The 15,858-nt window shown below is 34.0% G+C and overlaps 3 protein-coding genes and 1 pseudogene across 9 annotated transcripts; 2 read left to right on the forward strand and 2 right to left on the reverse strand.

Moving 5' to 3' along the window:
* The first annotated feature begins 480 nt into the window (after positions 1 to 480).
* On the forward strand, positions 481 to 2,476 carry LOC104771638 (uncharacterized). 4 transcript variants are annotated; one of them, XM_087504733.1, is made up of 8 exons: positions 481 to 1,092; positions 1,169 to 1,224; positions 1,312 to 1,371; positions 1,452 to 1,529; positions 1,616 to 1,745; positions 1,814 to 1,857; positions 1,938 to 2,111; positions 2,209 to 2,476. In XM_087504733.1, exons 1-8 carry the CDS (start codon positions 747 to 749, stop codon positions 2,380 to 2,382), a joined length of 1,062 nt encoding a protein of 353 aa, XP_087360859.1. In that variant the 5' UTR covers positions 481 to 746; the 3' UTR covers positions 2,383 to 2,476. The 4 variants fall into 4 exon arrangements, 2 of the variants coding, with proteins under 2 accessions (XP_087360859.1, XP_087360858.1); XR_015592687.1 differs by lacking the exon at positions 1,814 to 1,857 and having other exon boundaries at positions 679 to 1,092; positions 2,209 to 2,239; positions 2,324 to 2,476; XR_015592686.1 differs by lacking the exon at positions 1,814 to 1,857.
* Positions 2,477 to 2,597: 121 nt separating this feature from the next.
* On the forward strand, positions 2,598 to 4,479 carry LOC147919673 (uncharacterized). Of its 3 annotated transcripts, none has more exons than XR_015592685.1 (8): positions 2,598 to 2,998; positions 3,092 to 3,147; positions 3,266 to 3,325; positions 3,433 to 3,514; positions 3,601 to 3,733; positions 3,811 to 3,863; positions 3,948 to 4,121; positions 4,207 to 4,479. XR_015592685.1 is itself a non-coding variant. In XM_087504730.1 (8 exons), the coding sequence occupies exons 1-8, from the start codon at positions 2,695 to 2,697 to the stop codon at positions 4,351 to 4,353; spliced, it is 1,002 nt and encodes a 333-aa protein (XP_087360856.1). In that variant the 5' UTR covers positions 2,598 to 2,694; the 3' UTR covers positions 4,354 to 4,479. The 3 variants fall into 3 exon arrangements, 2 of the variants coding, with proteins under 2 accessions (XP_087360856.1, XP_087360857.1); XM_087504730.1 differs by having other exon boundaries at positions 3,433 to 3,510; positions 3,604 to 3,733; XM_087504731.1 differs by having other exon boundaries at positions 2,645 to 2,998; positions 3,604 to 3,733.
* Positions 4,480 to 8,488: 4,009 nt separating this feature from the next.
* Positions 8,489 to 9,498, reverse strand: LOC147919674 (plasma membrane-associated cation-binding protein 2 pseudogene; annotated as a pseudogene). Its single transcript, XR_015592690.1, has 2 exons — positions 9,385 to 9,498; positions 8,489 to 9,192 (listed from the first exon to the last, which is right to left on the reverse strand). The product of XR_015592690.1 is annotated as a plasma membrane-associated cation-binding protein 2 pseudogene (transcript).
* A 3,153-nt stretch (positions 9,499 to 12,651) lies between these two features.
* Positions 12,652 to 13,611, reverse strand: LOC147919675 (uncharacterized). The gene has a single exon (XM_087504049.1). The coding sequence runs from the start codon at positions 13,609 to 13,611 to the stop codon at positions 12,652 to 12,654; it is 960 nt and encodes a 319-aa protein (XP_087360175.1).
* Between the last annotated feature and the right edge of the window lie 2,247 nt (positions 13,612 to 15,858).

Consider the following 15,858-nt stretch of genomic DNA (forward strand, 5'->3'; position numbering starts at 1 on the left):
GTTTTTAGTCAAGTGGTTAAAACACTTTTTCTACGGCCGATCTTATCATATAGTAGGGATTAGCGATGAGTCGGTTATTATCGATTTAATGATGATAAAAAACAAAAGTGCAGTAGAAAGTAGAAATTTAGATGATTTTAAATTTTGTAAAAACAAATGTCAAAATAATATTTTTGTGTGAAACAGAGGAGAATATTAAATTAATTTTTTTAATAAATATAAAAAAAAAGTTCAAGTAACTTAATTATCAGTGGTTATGGTTATAAATTTGGCTGGCATAAAACTCAAGTACTGTACAAGTTCATGGCCATATCGTTGCTTACGTGTAGCTTTAGAGACCAACACAAAGATCTCTATTGGAGAGAACAAATCGTGTCGTTTTTCTAAGCACTCGTTAGTGCTGTTAAAACAGACAAATCCAATCCTTTGCCCACTGATATTTTTATTTAACATTTTGGGCTATAGTTTTCAGGTAACGTTCTATGCCGTTTCAGGATAAGTTTTGGACCGGTTCGTTTTGTTTTGTCCTCCAACAAAACCTATTCCGAAGAGTTTGAACACAAAATCTGACTTTCTAGAATCAAAAACAGTGCCGTTTGTACTGTCAATAAACGGCAAGACACGAACCGTTGTAATGCCGACATTTCAGACACAATCCAAAAGTCACTTCTGCTTTCTGAGGTGAGAGCCTCCTGATACTGTGATCGATATAAAACTGAAGTAGCAGAAAAGGATAAGACTTTTGGATGCAAAGAGATAACAGAAAAAAAAAAAAAAAAAAGATGGCAGCTTTGAGTTCCATGGTTATCCCATCTCTCCATTCACTTTCTTGCAACCAAAGTTGTTCACTTTCATCCCCATTTCCAAAACCCTTGTTTAGAATCCCATCTCAGACGAAACCCAGATCCTCATTTTCCTTTTGCCTTAAGCAAAGTGATCGTGGCAGTGATCGTGTCAGAGACGAAGAAGAAGACAAAGAGGAAGAGGAAGAAGAGGAAGAGTGTTCAGTTGTGTCAGCCGTAAGAAGTAGATACAATGAGATTGTTATAGTGGATACTATTGATTCTAGATACCTTCTTCTTGATTCCACTAGTGAGAATTTCTTAAAACCTCTGTTTTTGGATATCATGAGATCCTAAGATTGTAACCTAAGTTTTTGAGTATGTAGGGAATGTGCATAGTGTTATCAATAAAGGAGGCGAGAATTGGACTGGCTCTTATTGGGTATGTTAGATTTTTTTCCATCATTAAGTTGCAAAAATCTTACCTTTGGTTGTTTCTCCATTGATAAGTGAATGTGGTTGTTTTCAGGATGAGTCTGCGAGTTTGCCGCCTATTATCCCTGATGGTCCCATTGCAATCTATGGCTTGGTGAGCACTACGTGTGATGAATCTCATACCGGTTGGTAGTCAATGATGTGTTTAATCTTTTGTTCATTTGTTTTTCTTAGGGTGGTGGAACAGCTGCAAGATTGATTCTTGAGTTGTGGCCTTCAACGCAGCTTGAAGGTTGGGAGATCGATGAAATTGTAAGTAAGCTATTGGATTTTTCTTGCGGCTTTTGGTTAGCATATTGGAATCTTGAGTTAACTGTGATTTCAATTATGAACAGTAGTTGATTGAGAAATCAAGAAACTATCTCGGGCTGTCTGAGCTAGAGATACCGACATCAGAAGGCGGTAGACTTTGTATTCATATAGACGATGCTCTCTCTCCTTCTCAAGATGATTCAGGAAGATATGCTGGTGAGCATTACAGGTTAATAATGTATGTTGCTTAATCTGTTGTTCTTGTCTAAATTCTTGTCACAAAGTTGATTTGTTCGCTGATGGAAAGGTCTTAGATCAGCTGCAAGAGGTATTTTATAACTGGTTATGGTATTAGTATATATTATTTAGTCAACTTTGTGACACTTTGTTGAATTTGAATGTGTTCAGGTTCCAATGTGGCTGGAACTGGCGAGTCGTTTAATGCCTAACGGTCGTCTTATGGTGAATTGTGCCGGGATCGAGACAGAAATACAGAACGGAAAACCACAGTTGGTGTTAGGTGATTTAGCTTGGATGTTGAATTCTACCGTCAAGGTCTTGTCAGAAGCATTTCCTGGACAAGTAAGTAACACATTTTCATTTTCATCCTTTTGTTACAATGAGAAGAACCAAAAGAGTTAATTAAAATCCGCATGCTATTTATTCGTTGTTGTTGCAGGTTAGCTGGAAGAGAACACCAGATTCACAAGGTCTCAACTTTGTTGCCTTAACTGGAGGCTTACCTGATCTCAGTGACTGGTCTAACAAAGTTCCAATACGTTTGAGTGAAACAGTGAAGCTATGGAAGCTTTGCGAGACCCCTTTACAAATCGGTGCTTTGAATGCATCTTAATTCTAATGATAAGATTTGATCAGGCAGTTACAGTGTATGTTCTCTACTCTGAGTTATATATGAATTTCACATTTTAACTCTTTGCAAACACTAACCAGTGTATGTTCTCTATTTGAGAGAATAAATCGTGTCGTTTTCTAAAAACGAGTAAAACGCACCAAAGTCTTGACTTTCTAGATACACAACTCGTGCCGTTTGTAAAGTCAATAAACGGCAAGACACTTACCGTTGCAAAAATCCACAAATTCGAGCACTCTGAGGAGGAAAGGATAAGACTTTGACGCAAAGAGTTCACTGAACCAAACCAAAAAAATGGCAGCTTTGAGGATTATGGCTATATCATCTCTACGTTCACTTTCTCGATACGAAAGGTGCTTCCTTTCATCTCAATTTACAAAACCCTTGTTCATAAACCCATCTCAGAACAAACCCAGATTCTCAATTTCGTTTTGCCACAAGCAAAGTGATCGTGAGAGGCGAATCCAACAAGAACTAGTCAAAGAAAATGACGAAGAAGAAGAAGACTATTCGGTTGTGACAGCCGTAAGAAGCAGATACAATGAGATTGTTATAGTGGATACTGTTTCTTCAAGATACCTTCTCCTTGATTCAACTCGTGAGATTTATTAGAAACCCTAATTGCTCTGTTTTTGGATAACTAAGCTTGTATTATTATCAAATCCTCTGATATTAAACCTCGTTTATGTAGAGAATGTGCATAGTGTTATCAATAAAGGAGGTCAGAACTGGACTGGATCTTATTGGGTATGATGACATTACTGAAAAAAAAATCATAGCTTTGGTTTGTTTCTCATGTGAGAGATCAATGTGGTTTTTTGTCGAAGATAACAGAATCATATCAACATTTTTGGGATTGTTGTAGGATGAGTTTGCGAGTTTGCCTCCTATTATCCCTGATGGTCCTATTGCAATCTATGGCTTGGTTAGCACTATGCGATGAGTCTCATTCTGATTGTCTGAGATGTGGATATGCTTCAATTAGTCTCATTCTGTTTACTTTTTTTGTTCATGTGTGTGTGTGTGTTTTAGGGTGGTGGAACAGCTGCAAGATTGATTCTTGAGTTGTGGCCTTCTATGCAGCTTGAAGGTTGGGAGATTGATGAAATTGTATGTAAGAAGCTATATTGACACACTCAGATTATCTTGCGGCTTTTTTTCGCTTATTGGAAACTTGAGTTCAATATCCTTTATGGACAGTAGTTGATTGAGAAATCAAGATACTATCTTGGGCTGTCTGAGCTAGAGAAACCGACATCACAAGGCGGTAGACTTTCTGTTCGTGTAGATGATGCTCTCTCGCCTTCTCCAGATGCTACAGGGAGATATGCTGGTGAGATTTCAAGATAAATGTATATTGCGTATTCTGTTGTTCTTATCTGAAATCTCTAATTCTTAATGTTGATTTAGGGATCATTGTCGATTTGTTTGCTGATGGAAAGGTCTTAGATCAGCTGCAACAGGTATTTCAAATGGTTATGGTTGTTAGGATTATTAGTCACACATACACACTTTCGTATTAGTATTTTGATTTTGATTTCCTTTAGGTCCCGATTTGGCATGAGCTGGCTAGTAGGCTAATGCCTAACGGTCGCATTATGGTGAATTGTGCTGGAATCGAAACAGAACTGCAGAATGGAAAACCGCAGTTGGTGTTGAGTGATACAGCGTGGATGTTGAATTCTACCGTCAAGATCTTGTCAGAAGCATTTCCCGGACAAGTAAGTAACACATTTCAATTCCATCCTTTTTGAATGAAAAAGAAGTAAAAGATTAAACCCCATTTGCCACTATCTTCTGTTGCAGGTCAGCTGGAAGAGAACACCAGATTCACAAGGTCTCAACTTTGTTGCCTTAACAGGAGGCTTACCTGATCTTAGTGACTGGTCTAACAAGGTTCCAGCTCGTTTGAGCGAAACAGTGAAGCAATGGAAGCTCTGCGAGACTCCTTGACAAAACCGATGTTTTCAATTGCATTTTAACATGTGCCATCAAGAAATCAACAGATGTGAGTTTACAGATGATACTTCGACTTTGAGTTACAAGATTCTGATTGAGCTGTTACTAATCTTACTATCAGTCATAAGATCTTAATCTTATCCTAGCTAACTAAATTCAAACACGTTAAACTGAATTTTTTTTGGGATATTAGGCATTTTAGTACGTTTTCGAAACATAATTTGAAAAGTAGTACATTTACTATTTATAATTAGAAAAAACCACATAAATCACTGTGTTCTACTATTTCTTTGACTTACAATCCCTCACCAATATAACTTATTTACGGTTTAATGCCATTGAATATTTTATTAATAATTTCCATAAAATAATAAATTTTCTTTCCATTACCTTTTTTTTCCATTGTTTTCTACGAGACACAAGCCAAAGGTCATGATTTCTCTGATTCGTTCATAATTACACAATTGCTCAAAATGGCATATCACAAAAGTTCAATTGAGAAAGATTAAAGATTCCTCATTTAAATCCCAAATAGCAAACTCTGTTCTTCTTCTATCTCTTAGTCCATCACCTTCCCCAACAAACTAACTTCATCTCTTAATTTTTTCTTAAATAATTCAATCTTTTTTCTTTCATTCCTCCTTAAAAATGAATGATATCTAAAGACAAACAACGTTAAACATCGAATTTTGGTTAAATTTCTAAGTTAATGATAGATCTATAAATTTTGGTTAAGTTTAAAGGAAAAACTGTTTTAAAAAAAAAAAATACAGGAATCGGCGACGACATTAGGGTTTTGCTGGAGACGGCATTAGGGTTTTGCTGGAGAAGAAGAAGCCTGTAATTACAATTTTATCCCTTTAATTTAAACAAAAAATTTAATATGAATCTAGCATAACTCGAACCCAGATTAATATACTATAAGTCGTTTAGCTTTAACCACTGTGCTACTATAACTTTCATTGATTGGTAGTAATTTTAATATTATATAACCTATTTACATTGAAAATAATATAACCTAATTATTCAAATATTTATTAATATATTTTTCGTTTCAAATATTGCTGGAAGGTGTGAATCTATTCAACATACTGGATGGTTTAAACCGTACACAAATATTGCTGAAACTTGTGAATCTATCCAACATGCTAGATATTTAAACCGTACACAAATATTGTTGGACGGTTGAATCTATCTAATATACTGGATGGGTTAAACCGTACACAAATATTGCTGGAAAGTGTGAATCTATCTAATATGTTGGATGGTTTAAACCGTACACAAATATTGTTGGAATGTGTGAATCTATTCAACATGCTGGATGGTTTAAACCGTACACAAATATTGCTGGAAGGTGTGAATCTATTCAACAAACTGGATGGTTTAAATCGTACACAAATATTGCTGGAAGGTGTGAATCTATTCAACGTACTGGATGGTTTAAACCGTACACAAATATTGCTGAAACTTGTGAATCTATCCAACATGCTGGATATTTAAACCGTACACAAATATTGTTGGACGGTTGAATCTATCTAATATACTGGATGGGTTAAGCCGTACACAAATATTGCTGGAAAGTCTGAATCTATCTAATATATTGGATGGTTTAAACCGTACACAAATATTGTTGGAAGGTGTGAATCTATTCAACATGCTGGATGGTTTAAACCGTACACAAATATTGGTGGAAGGTGTGAATCTATTCAACATACTGGATGGTTTAAACCGTACACAAATATTGCTGGAAGTTGTGAATCTATTCAACATACTGGATGGTTTAAACTGTACACAAATATTGCTGAAACTTGTGAATCTATCCAACATGTTGGATATTTAAACCGTACACAAATAATGTTGGACGGTTGAATATATCTAATATACTGAATGGGTTAACCGTACACAAATATTGCTGGAAAGTGTGAACCATCCACAAATATTGCTGGAATGTATTTAACATTAAGGTTTATTAGTATTTCAAATAATAGAGAAAATGCATATCAAATAATAGAGAAAAAAACGTAGATTTTTTTTATATCTGGAATTTAGTTTTAAAAAAAAATTATTGACTAATATTTTAGTTTTTAGATGGAAGGAGAATACAAAAAAAATAGAAAAAGAACAAACAAAAAAAAAATCTGAGCGTAAAAAAAAAAGAAAGAAAAAAACTACTTTTCTCTCCTCCTCATAATACAAAAAAAAACTTTTTCCTTGGCAAGACAATTGGAGCAAGGTTAATTAGTAAAGTAACCCAGAACACCTTGGCCCATCAAATTTGCTATCTCTGTCGAGCTCTCTCACACGGTCTTTCTTTCCAATTATGAATAGTACATTCTAAAACGTACTAAATCGCCAACATTCCCATTTTTTTTCAGTTACTCTTTTTTAGTCAGACAGTTTTTGGACCGCTCCGGTTCGAATCGAGTAGACAAATAATTCGAAAATTATATGGGTGGTATTGGTTTGAGATTTATGAAGATTTTTGAAGAGTTCAACAAAATCATTAAAAATGAATAAGTGAAAGATTGTTAAAGATTGCTAAAGAGTTTTGTTGATTAGTTTTCTAAAATCTTGTAAAGTCCTCCAAACAATCCCTGTATTTTTATGATACTTTCCATGATTTTATTTTGTAAAGAAAGTGTCTAAAATCATGAACCAATAACATAATAATTGAACTCATTAACAATCCTAGACTCTTTTGTTTTAATTGAATAACACAAAATTTTTAATGATTTTATAAAAGTCTGAATCCAATAACTCAGATTTGTTAAGATTTTAAATGACTTTTTACAAATCACAAACTAATAACACTAAATTTTAACAGAGTTTAACAAAATCTTGATCTAATAACAACAGATTCTACATAACATTTAAAGTCTTTAAAACTCTTTTCAAATCTTAAACTAATAACCCCCACTAAAATTGAAATTTACATACTCGAAAAATCTACTAAACCTGCAATTCCTTCGCACAAAATAATGATTGATCAACATACTTTTCTCGCATTTTGATAAGATAATCAATACAATAAAACTTGTACATACTCTCTAAAAAGTCATAGCAAAATATTTTCAAAGTGACTCATGTACAAACTGGACATTTGACATCACTAAAGAAGTAACTACACAAACCATCCGTATGTAATGTAAGGTCTTTATTTTTTGTTAGTTTGTTAATTTGGTATGACTAATTAGTTACTTACTTTTATCGGTGTGTTTTGAGTTTTAAGTTTTAACTTTTGAAGCCTATGCCAAGTGATACGAAAAACACACCATCCAACACATGATATAAACTCAGTTTGAATCAGCCCTCATATTTTATGACTCACACTACATTAAGGTACCCGATCGATATCACATCAACCAACATTTTTTCCGCCGGTTGAACTTACTATATTATTAAACGAAGATGGATTAAATAATTAAATTAGTCAGTTGTCAAAACGATGACCGTGAACACTTAATTAAGATAAGTCCGAATTAATCCAGCAAAATTGGTAGATATTTTTATTTCCTAATAATATTATCATGGAAGATTACGAAGCTATTGATTGTGTCTAAGAGAAAAACGAAATTCCAGTGCTGCAGAAGAGTGCGTACCACGTCATTTGAGTAATAATAAATTTTAAAGTGGTTGCATATAATTAATATGTGCATATCTTGAATATCATGTTCTTTCTTGCTTGCACGTATGTTACACTGATATCAGAAGGAATTAATCTTAAGATTCCATGTTTGTTGCCACGATTAGAAACTATAGTAGAGAATTCGTTTCTGTAGTTATCAAGCATAAATTTTTTAATGATTCAATTCAATCCACAGATAAGGCTGAGTTTTCTAAAGAAAAAAAAATAAAATTTACGATTTGTATATATAGTATAGTTTAATTCTGGATCAATGTATAAAAACTTATATTTTCGTTATCGAAGTCATTATCGAAGTCATTAGACTAAAGTCACTGAACTCTACTTCATTTACAGATTCAAGAGTTAAGTTACATCATGTGTGAACTAATCTTTTTTTTTCTTAATACCAAGATTGATCATAAAACTACAGAACTTTTTTTTTTTTTTTTTTTGGTTTGTTAAAGGTGAATATTAAAAATAGAATTTAGAAAAAATAAGAAGTGATTGGATCATAAAACATTTAATTCAAGCAAGCAAATTAATGTATAGAGTAAATTCACATGGATAATAAAACAAATAAACAAACAAAATAAATTATCCACACAAAGACAACCAATACTTTTTTAGAAAAATGTACCATGAAGAAAATTCAAGCCTTTTGTGGCTCTGCCGCCGGAGTTTCCGGTGCCTTGGCCGGAGTTTCGACCACCTTAGTTTCCGGAGCCTTGGTCAACGGAGTCTCAACCACCGGCGCTGGGGCTACCACTTCTTTCTTCACCTCCTCCACAGGTTTCTTCTCTTCCACGGCTGGCTTCTTCTCTTCTTCCACGGCTGACTTTTTCACCTCTTCCACGGCTGGCTTCTTCTCTTCCACCGTCGCGGTCTTCTTCTCCTCTGCAACGGCTGGCTTCTTCTCCTCCTCCACAGCTGCGGGGGCCGGGACCGGAACCTCGGCCGGTTTAGCCTCCTCTTTCTTCTCTTCAACTATCTCTATCTCTTCCTCGCCGGTTGCAATTACTTCCTCCGGTTTGGTTTCTTCTACCTTGGCAGGTTCTTCGGTTTTGACAACCTCCCCCACAACTTCAGCATCTCGTGGCTTCTCCTCAACAACATCAGCCTTTTTTTCTGGACTCTTCTCAAACAATCTCTTAAACCTTGGAACAACCTTTGATTTCCAATAACCCATCTTTTCTTAAAGATTAATAATCCTGCCACCAACAAAAAAACCATTCTTAGAACTTTTCTATATATATGGTTTTTGCGGTTAGTTTACATAAACATAACGAAAACAAAACATCTTCAACTTATAACCTAAACGACTAAAAAGAACGAGACAAGATAATCTGATTCACATCGATCAATCTTAGATTCATGTTATATTTGTTCGTGAAGAAACTTACCCGAGATGATGAGGCTTCGTGAGGTTCTTTGTTCTTTTTGTTTGTCTCTCTGATTTTTTGAGAAACCCTTCTCGTATTATAGAAGGGAGTTATCTTCTAATTACAGTTTTGGTTTAATTTAGAATGACGATACTACCCTTATCCTTTTCTGTCGTTGTCCACCTTTTTCCCGTTGGCGCCAGAACCGAATCTGTTAGCTGCTACGCAAGTCCGGTTTAACAATAGTGAACCCGGAAGCAGATACACAAAATTAGATAACCGATACATCTTTTGAGAAAAGTAACGGGAAAATTCTCAAAAAAACGCCAACTATTCAATATTAGCTAGAAAAAAACATAGTTGGCAGACTATTTTTTAGTTGATAAAAAATACACGAATTATTTTTTTCCAATTTCTCCTCGTCTCCGTTACGACCGTTAACGGCATTGTGACAACGTTACTATTTTTTTTTTTAATTCCAGAAAAAAAACACAAACTATTTATTTTTTGCCGGAAAAATACATTAACTTTTTTTTCTTTGCCTAAAAAATACATAATTCTCTATTTTTTATTTTTCCATTAACAATGTTAGAGATCATAACTAATAATTTTTCATTAACAATGTTAGAGATCGTAACTCATAACCTAACACATAACTCGTAGATTTCTGAATTTCTCAATTAGTATCGTTTTTGCATAAATACATGGTGAATCTAGTTAGGTTGCATGAGTTGATGTCCCACGAAAGGACTATAATCTACGATCTCGATCAAGTTTGCGTACACCATCCCATATGATGATTTATACTAGCTATAAGCATCATAAAAAGTACTAAACTAAAGAGATGAATATTTTATGAAAGGTATACAAAGGCCTACAAAGGTGGAGTTCTCATGAAATTTTAGAGCTTAAGTGTTGATGAAATTTCAAAATTTGTAAAGTCGGTATAAATGCAAAAACAACACTAATTGATAAATTTGAAAATCGATTAATTTAATTGTGTATTTTTATTTTTGAATTTAATTATCCTAAATAGTAGAAAAACTTGTATGAAGTTCAAGAGAGCAAAGAAAATTATGAGTTATGATCTCTAACATTGTTAATGGAAAACTAAGAAATAGAAAATTATGTATTTTTCAGGGAAAGAAAAAAAGTTCATGTATTTTTTTGGCAAAAATAAATAGTTTGTATTTTTTTCTGGAATTTTTTTTAAAATAGTAACGCCGTCACAATGCCGTTAACGGTCGTAATGGAGACAAGGAGAAATTGAAAAAAAATTATAGTTTGTGTATTTTTTATCAACTAAAAAATAGTCTGCGTATTTTTCTGGCAACAAAAAAATTCATATTTTTTCTGGCAAATATTAAATAGTTGGCTTTGTTTTTGAAAATTTTCCCGAAAAAAACAACATTGATCAAATTCGTAGCTTCGATTGAGTAATTTGGAAAGAAATATAAACCGTTGATTTTGAATATTCGGTTTTTATGGAAAAACCGGTTCAAACTCAAAAAAGAGAAGACAGAGTTGACAATGATGAGAAGGGTATGCACGTCATTTTAGAAATATATGCCAGCTGGCAATTGTATTGTAATCACAGTTGGCAAATATAGAAAATGTGACCTGCCATGGTGATCTGTAAGGGTATATAGCACATCCATATTTTAAGGTAGTATTAGTCTGTTTAAATTTATAGTTATTTAAATATTTCTAGTCTTAGTTTAGACAAATATATAATTTTACAATTAGTAGATTTTTTTGGTCAACTCATATAGCTGTAATCTAAAATTCGTGTCGCTGTCTTGATTTAAGAAACTAAAATAGCACCAAAATGGTTGTATCCTCATACTCTGGCTTTATATTTAAAGCAAATTAGTCTGACTGAGATTATTTTATTCTTGAATAGTTAAGACAGACATCCCACCCACAATATCTAAGAAAAAAAGTATAAAATCTTCATCATGTAACATGGTTTACACTCCTCTCTGTCTCTCAATATAAGTTTGATATAAAAAAACAAACAAACAAACAAATTCTAACTATTTGATTTATTATAAAAATACGCCAAAAAACACTTTGATATTACCAAACGGTTATAAATTTATAATCTATAGAAATACCCTAAAATATTACTAAAACAAGATTTATCAAAAATTATAACACACTCTACAAATTTACAAAATAACACTTTCAACACAATTATAATATTTTAATGGAAGATTCTCAAAAATAGCACCAAAATTAGTTTTTTTTCCAAATTTAGCACATCATCTCTAAAATTCCAAAACTAGCACCAATTAAACTTTCAAAATTAACTTCTAAATTCAAAAACTAAACCCTACTTCTGAAAACTATATCCTAAATGTGAAATTGAGAACCCAAATTTAAAAAAAATAAATTCTAAAAATAAATTTTAAATATTTTAATTTGTTAAATAGTGCTATTTTTGGAATGTGTGCTATAGATGTCCATATAACTTGTTTTAATGTTATTTTAAGGTATTTCTCTATTTTAATTATTTTCTAGGTTTGATAGTCTATTTACATTTATGGTATAACTTTTAGAGGGTAAATTTTAGAGTTTGATTTTAAAATATAGTGCTATTTTTAAAACTCTAAAGAAAATGTACTAAGTTTGAAAATTAAATTTACCTTTGTGTTATTTGTGAGACTTAAAATAACCTAAAATAGCATTAAAACATGTTTTATGGAAAATTATAGCACTCTCTCCATAAATATTCTAAAACAGTATTATTTGACACATTACAATATTTTAAATTTATTATAAAAAGAATTTAGGTTTGGATTTTTTTATTTTATATTTAGGGTATAGGTTTGAGGAGGTAGAATTTAGTATTTAGAGTTTAGGGTTTAATATTAAAAATATAATTTTGAAATATAGTGTTATTTTTAGAACTTTAGAAATGACGCTAAATTTGGAAACAAAACTTCTTTTGGTGATATTTGTGAGAATTGCACTTTATTATGTTACTTACCTTTTTGGTTAAAAAATAAAGAGAAATTAAATATTCTTTTTTTTTTTCAACCTCACATTAAATAATTAAAATAAAACTCCTCGATTGGTTGCCCAAACTGGAGGAAAAATATTTACAAAAAAGGATTCTGAAACTAATTCTTTGGAAGAACGAGCTAAGCAATCAGCCTTCACATTGGACGTCCTTGGGATCTTGATGAGGGTGAAGGAAGGCATTGAAGCACTAAGCACCTGAAACTCCTCCAGAAGCGTTGAGAAGGCCGGCCACTCCTCCGGAACTTGCACCATTGCTAACAACTATGCAGAATCCGTCTCGAATCTCCGGCAATCAATCCCTCTGGATCGGATACACTCCATCGCCAATAATAATGCTTCTAACTCTGAATGAAGTGGAGATGCACTGCGACGATGACATTTGGCACCCATTACCAAAGTCTGATTCTCACCATCACCACACCACCAGCCTAACCCTGAATGAGGTTCTGTGGCTTTCCACGAGCCATCCACCTGACAATGAATTAAAGGCTCCAGCGTAATCGGAGAATCCGTCGAGACGGAATCAACCCTTGCAGTTAATTGTGATTCCTTCCACCACAATTGTTCACGTAAAGCCTGATTAATAATATCCATTGGCTCTGTTTGTAGTCCTTGAAAAACTTTGCTATTCCTATCCTTCCATAAAAACCAGACCAACCATGGGATCGAGCTATGAGTAGTGCCTAAAGCCATATGAGCCAAACCTTTGCCATAGATAAAATCTAAATTTGAGTAGATTGAACCATTTGGGAACTTATCCATGTCATGTCCATCAATAATCCTCTCCCAAACTTGTCGTGAATGAGGGCACTCAAATAAGGTATGATTAATAGACTCTTCCTCCAAGTCACATCTCTTGCATATCGTGTCACAATTAACTCCCCGGGAGGCTAATCGCACCGTCACCGGAAGGGAACCCGAGGCGATCTGCCAGAAAAAGTGTTTGATTTTAGGGGGTACCGGGAGGTCCCAAGCCTTAGCTTTCAGGGCATTAACATTGGGACCAACCTCAATGTCAGCCTTCATGTCTTGAGCTACCTTATACCCTGACTTAACCGAATACCGTCCCGATTGTGTATAATGCCATACCAACCGATCTGGTCTAAAAGATTTGCTAATTGGCAAACTAAGAATAATTTGAATATCCTCCGGATCCATATATTCCTGAAGTATAGGTGAATGCCTTTCTTTAGTCCTAGGATTAATCAGATGGTTAACCATTAAATTTGGGTGCAGATGCTGTCCCCTACCACGAGCAATTGGAGGGTGTTGATCAGGGATCCACAGGTCACGCCAGACCGATATATTAAACCCTGAGCCAATTGTCCATCGGGTTCCTTTTTCCACTAAACTTTTAGTTGAGAAAATGCTTCTCCACCCAATGGAGGGAGAATAAGGTTTTTTGCCATTAACGGATGCTTATTCCTGAAATATCGAGTCCTAAAAACTTGAGCAAACAGAGAATTCGGGAACTGTATTAACCGCCAATACTGTTTGGCCAATAACGCATCATTAAAAATCTCCAAATTCCGAAATCCTAATCCTCCCTCAGATTTATCTTTACACATTTTATCCCAAGCCACCCAATGGAGCCCCCGATCTTTTCCATCAGAACTCCACCAAAAATTGGAAATAGCACTCGTCAATTTGGATGTTAATCCTTGAGGAAGTTTGAAGCAGGACATAACATGCGTAGGGAGGGCCAAAGCCACCGACTTTAATAAAACTTCCTTTCCTCCCTTAGATAAAAATTTTGCAGTCCAACCATTAACCCGGTCATTCAACCTATCACGAACGTAACCAAAAACTTGTACTCTGGAGCCACCGAGACTCTCAGGGATTCCCAAATAGGAGCCCATTCCCCCTTAATTGGAATACCAATGACAGATTTTACCTAGTCCTTGACCTCTGCAGGCACCTTTTTACCAAACATAATCGATGATTTATCTAAGTTTACCTCCTGGCCGGATGCTTTACCATAGTTGCCTATGACATCCATAACTGTTGAACATTGTTCTTCATCCGCTTTACAGAAAAACAGACTATCATCCGCGAACAACAAATGAGAAATAGGAGGGGAATCTCGGGCGATCTTAATGCCCGATATTTTCCCTTCCCTCTCTGCCTTTTTTATATTAGCAATCAACACCTCAGTGCACAAAATAAACAGGTAAGGGGATAAATGATCCCCCTGTCGCATGCCTCGTTTTGGCAAAATGGAACCACGTGGTTGACCATTAAGCAACACCTGATAGGAAACCAAACTCACACACCACATTATCCAAGAAATCCATCTGGAATCAAAACCTAGCCTTATTAAGACCGCCTTCAGAAAATCCCATTCAACTCGGTCATAGGCCTTACTCATATCCGTTTTGAAAGCCAAAAATTCTGAATTGCACATCCTATTGGTCTGTAAACCATGAAACATCTCTTGTACCACCAGAATATTATCCGTAATTAACCTTCCAGACACGAAGGCCGATTGTGTTTCCGAAATAATCAAGGGCAAAATCTTTTTTAAACGAAAGCATAGAATCTTTGATATAATTTTATAACCCACATTACACAAACTAATAGGCCTGAATTCTGCCATCCTTTTAGGCACATCAACCTTTGGGATCAGACAAATATTAGTTTCATTAATTCTGGGGTCAAATTTCCCAGTCCGAAAGAAATCCCTAACGAGGGCAATCAGATCCCCTTTAATAGCACTAAAACATGTTTTATAGATAAAAATAGCACAAACTCCATAAATTTCCAAAAGTAATACTATTTAATAAAATTAAAATATTTTAAATTTTCTTTTTTACGTTTGGATTTTTAATTTTACATTTAGGGTATAGTTCTGAAGGGGTAGGATTTAGTATTTTGAATTTAAGATTTAATTTTGAAAGATTCATTTTGAAATGTAGTGCTATTTTTAGAATTTTAGAGATGTTGTGCTAGTTTTGGAAACAAAACAATTTTTAGTGCTATTTTTGAGAATCTCCCAAAAATAAATTATGCATAAAATTTCTATTGCTTGTATGGGAAATTGATATATGTGCTCTTATTAATTGCATACTAGATTTGGACCCGCACATACGTGCGGGATTGATTTCAAAAACTAAGGTGATTTATCAGGTTTATAATATATTACTTATGTTTGTAAACATATTTTTAACGAACATTATTAATATTTATAATCTAAACTCATATCAGTACAATATTTTATGTGTTTTAGTCAAAAAGAAGGATTAGATCTGTTTTGTTATTAGTAGAAATAACTACAATAAAAATATAAGATAAAAAGTGTATAATGCCATACCAATATGTTGGTATGGCATTATACACTTTATATATATATATATATATATATATATCTATGAAATCTAGTGAAATATGACTCTATTGTTGTTTGTCTTCTTGAATTTGCATTATTGTTCGAGCTCATCTCTAATCTTTCTAACTGCATCAAAAACTTTT

Source organism: Camelina sativa, chromosome 20 (genome assembly GCF_030686135.1).
Source record: "Camelina sativa cultivar CO46 ecotype springtype chromosome 20, ASM3068613v1".
Taxonomy (NCBI): Eukaryota; Viridiplantae; Streptophyta; class Magnoliopsida; order Brassicales; family Brassicaceae; genus Camelina; species Camelina sativa.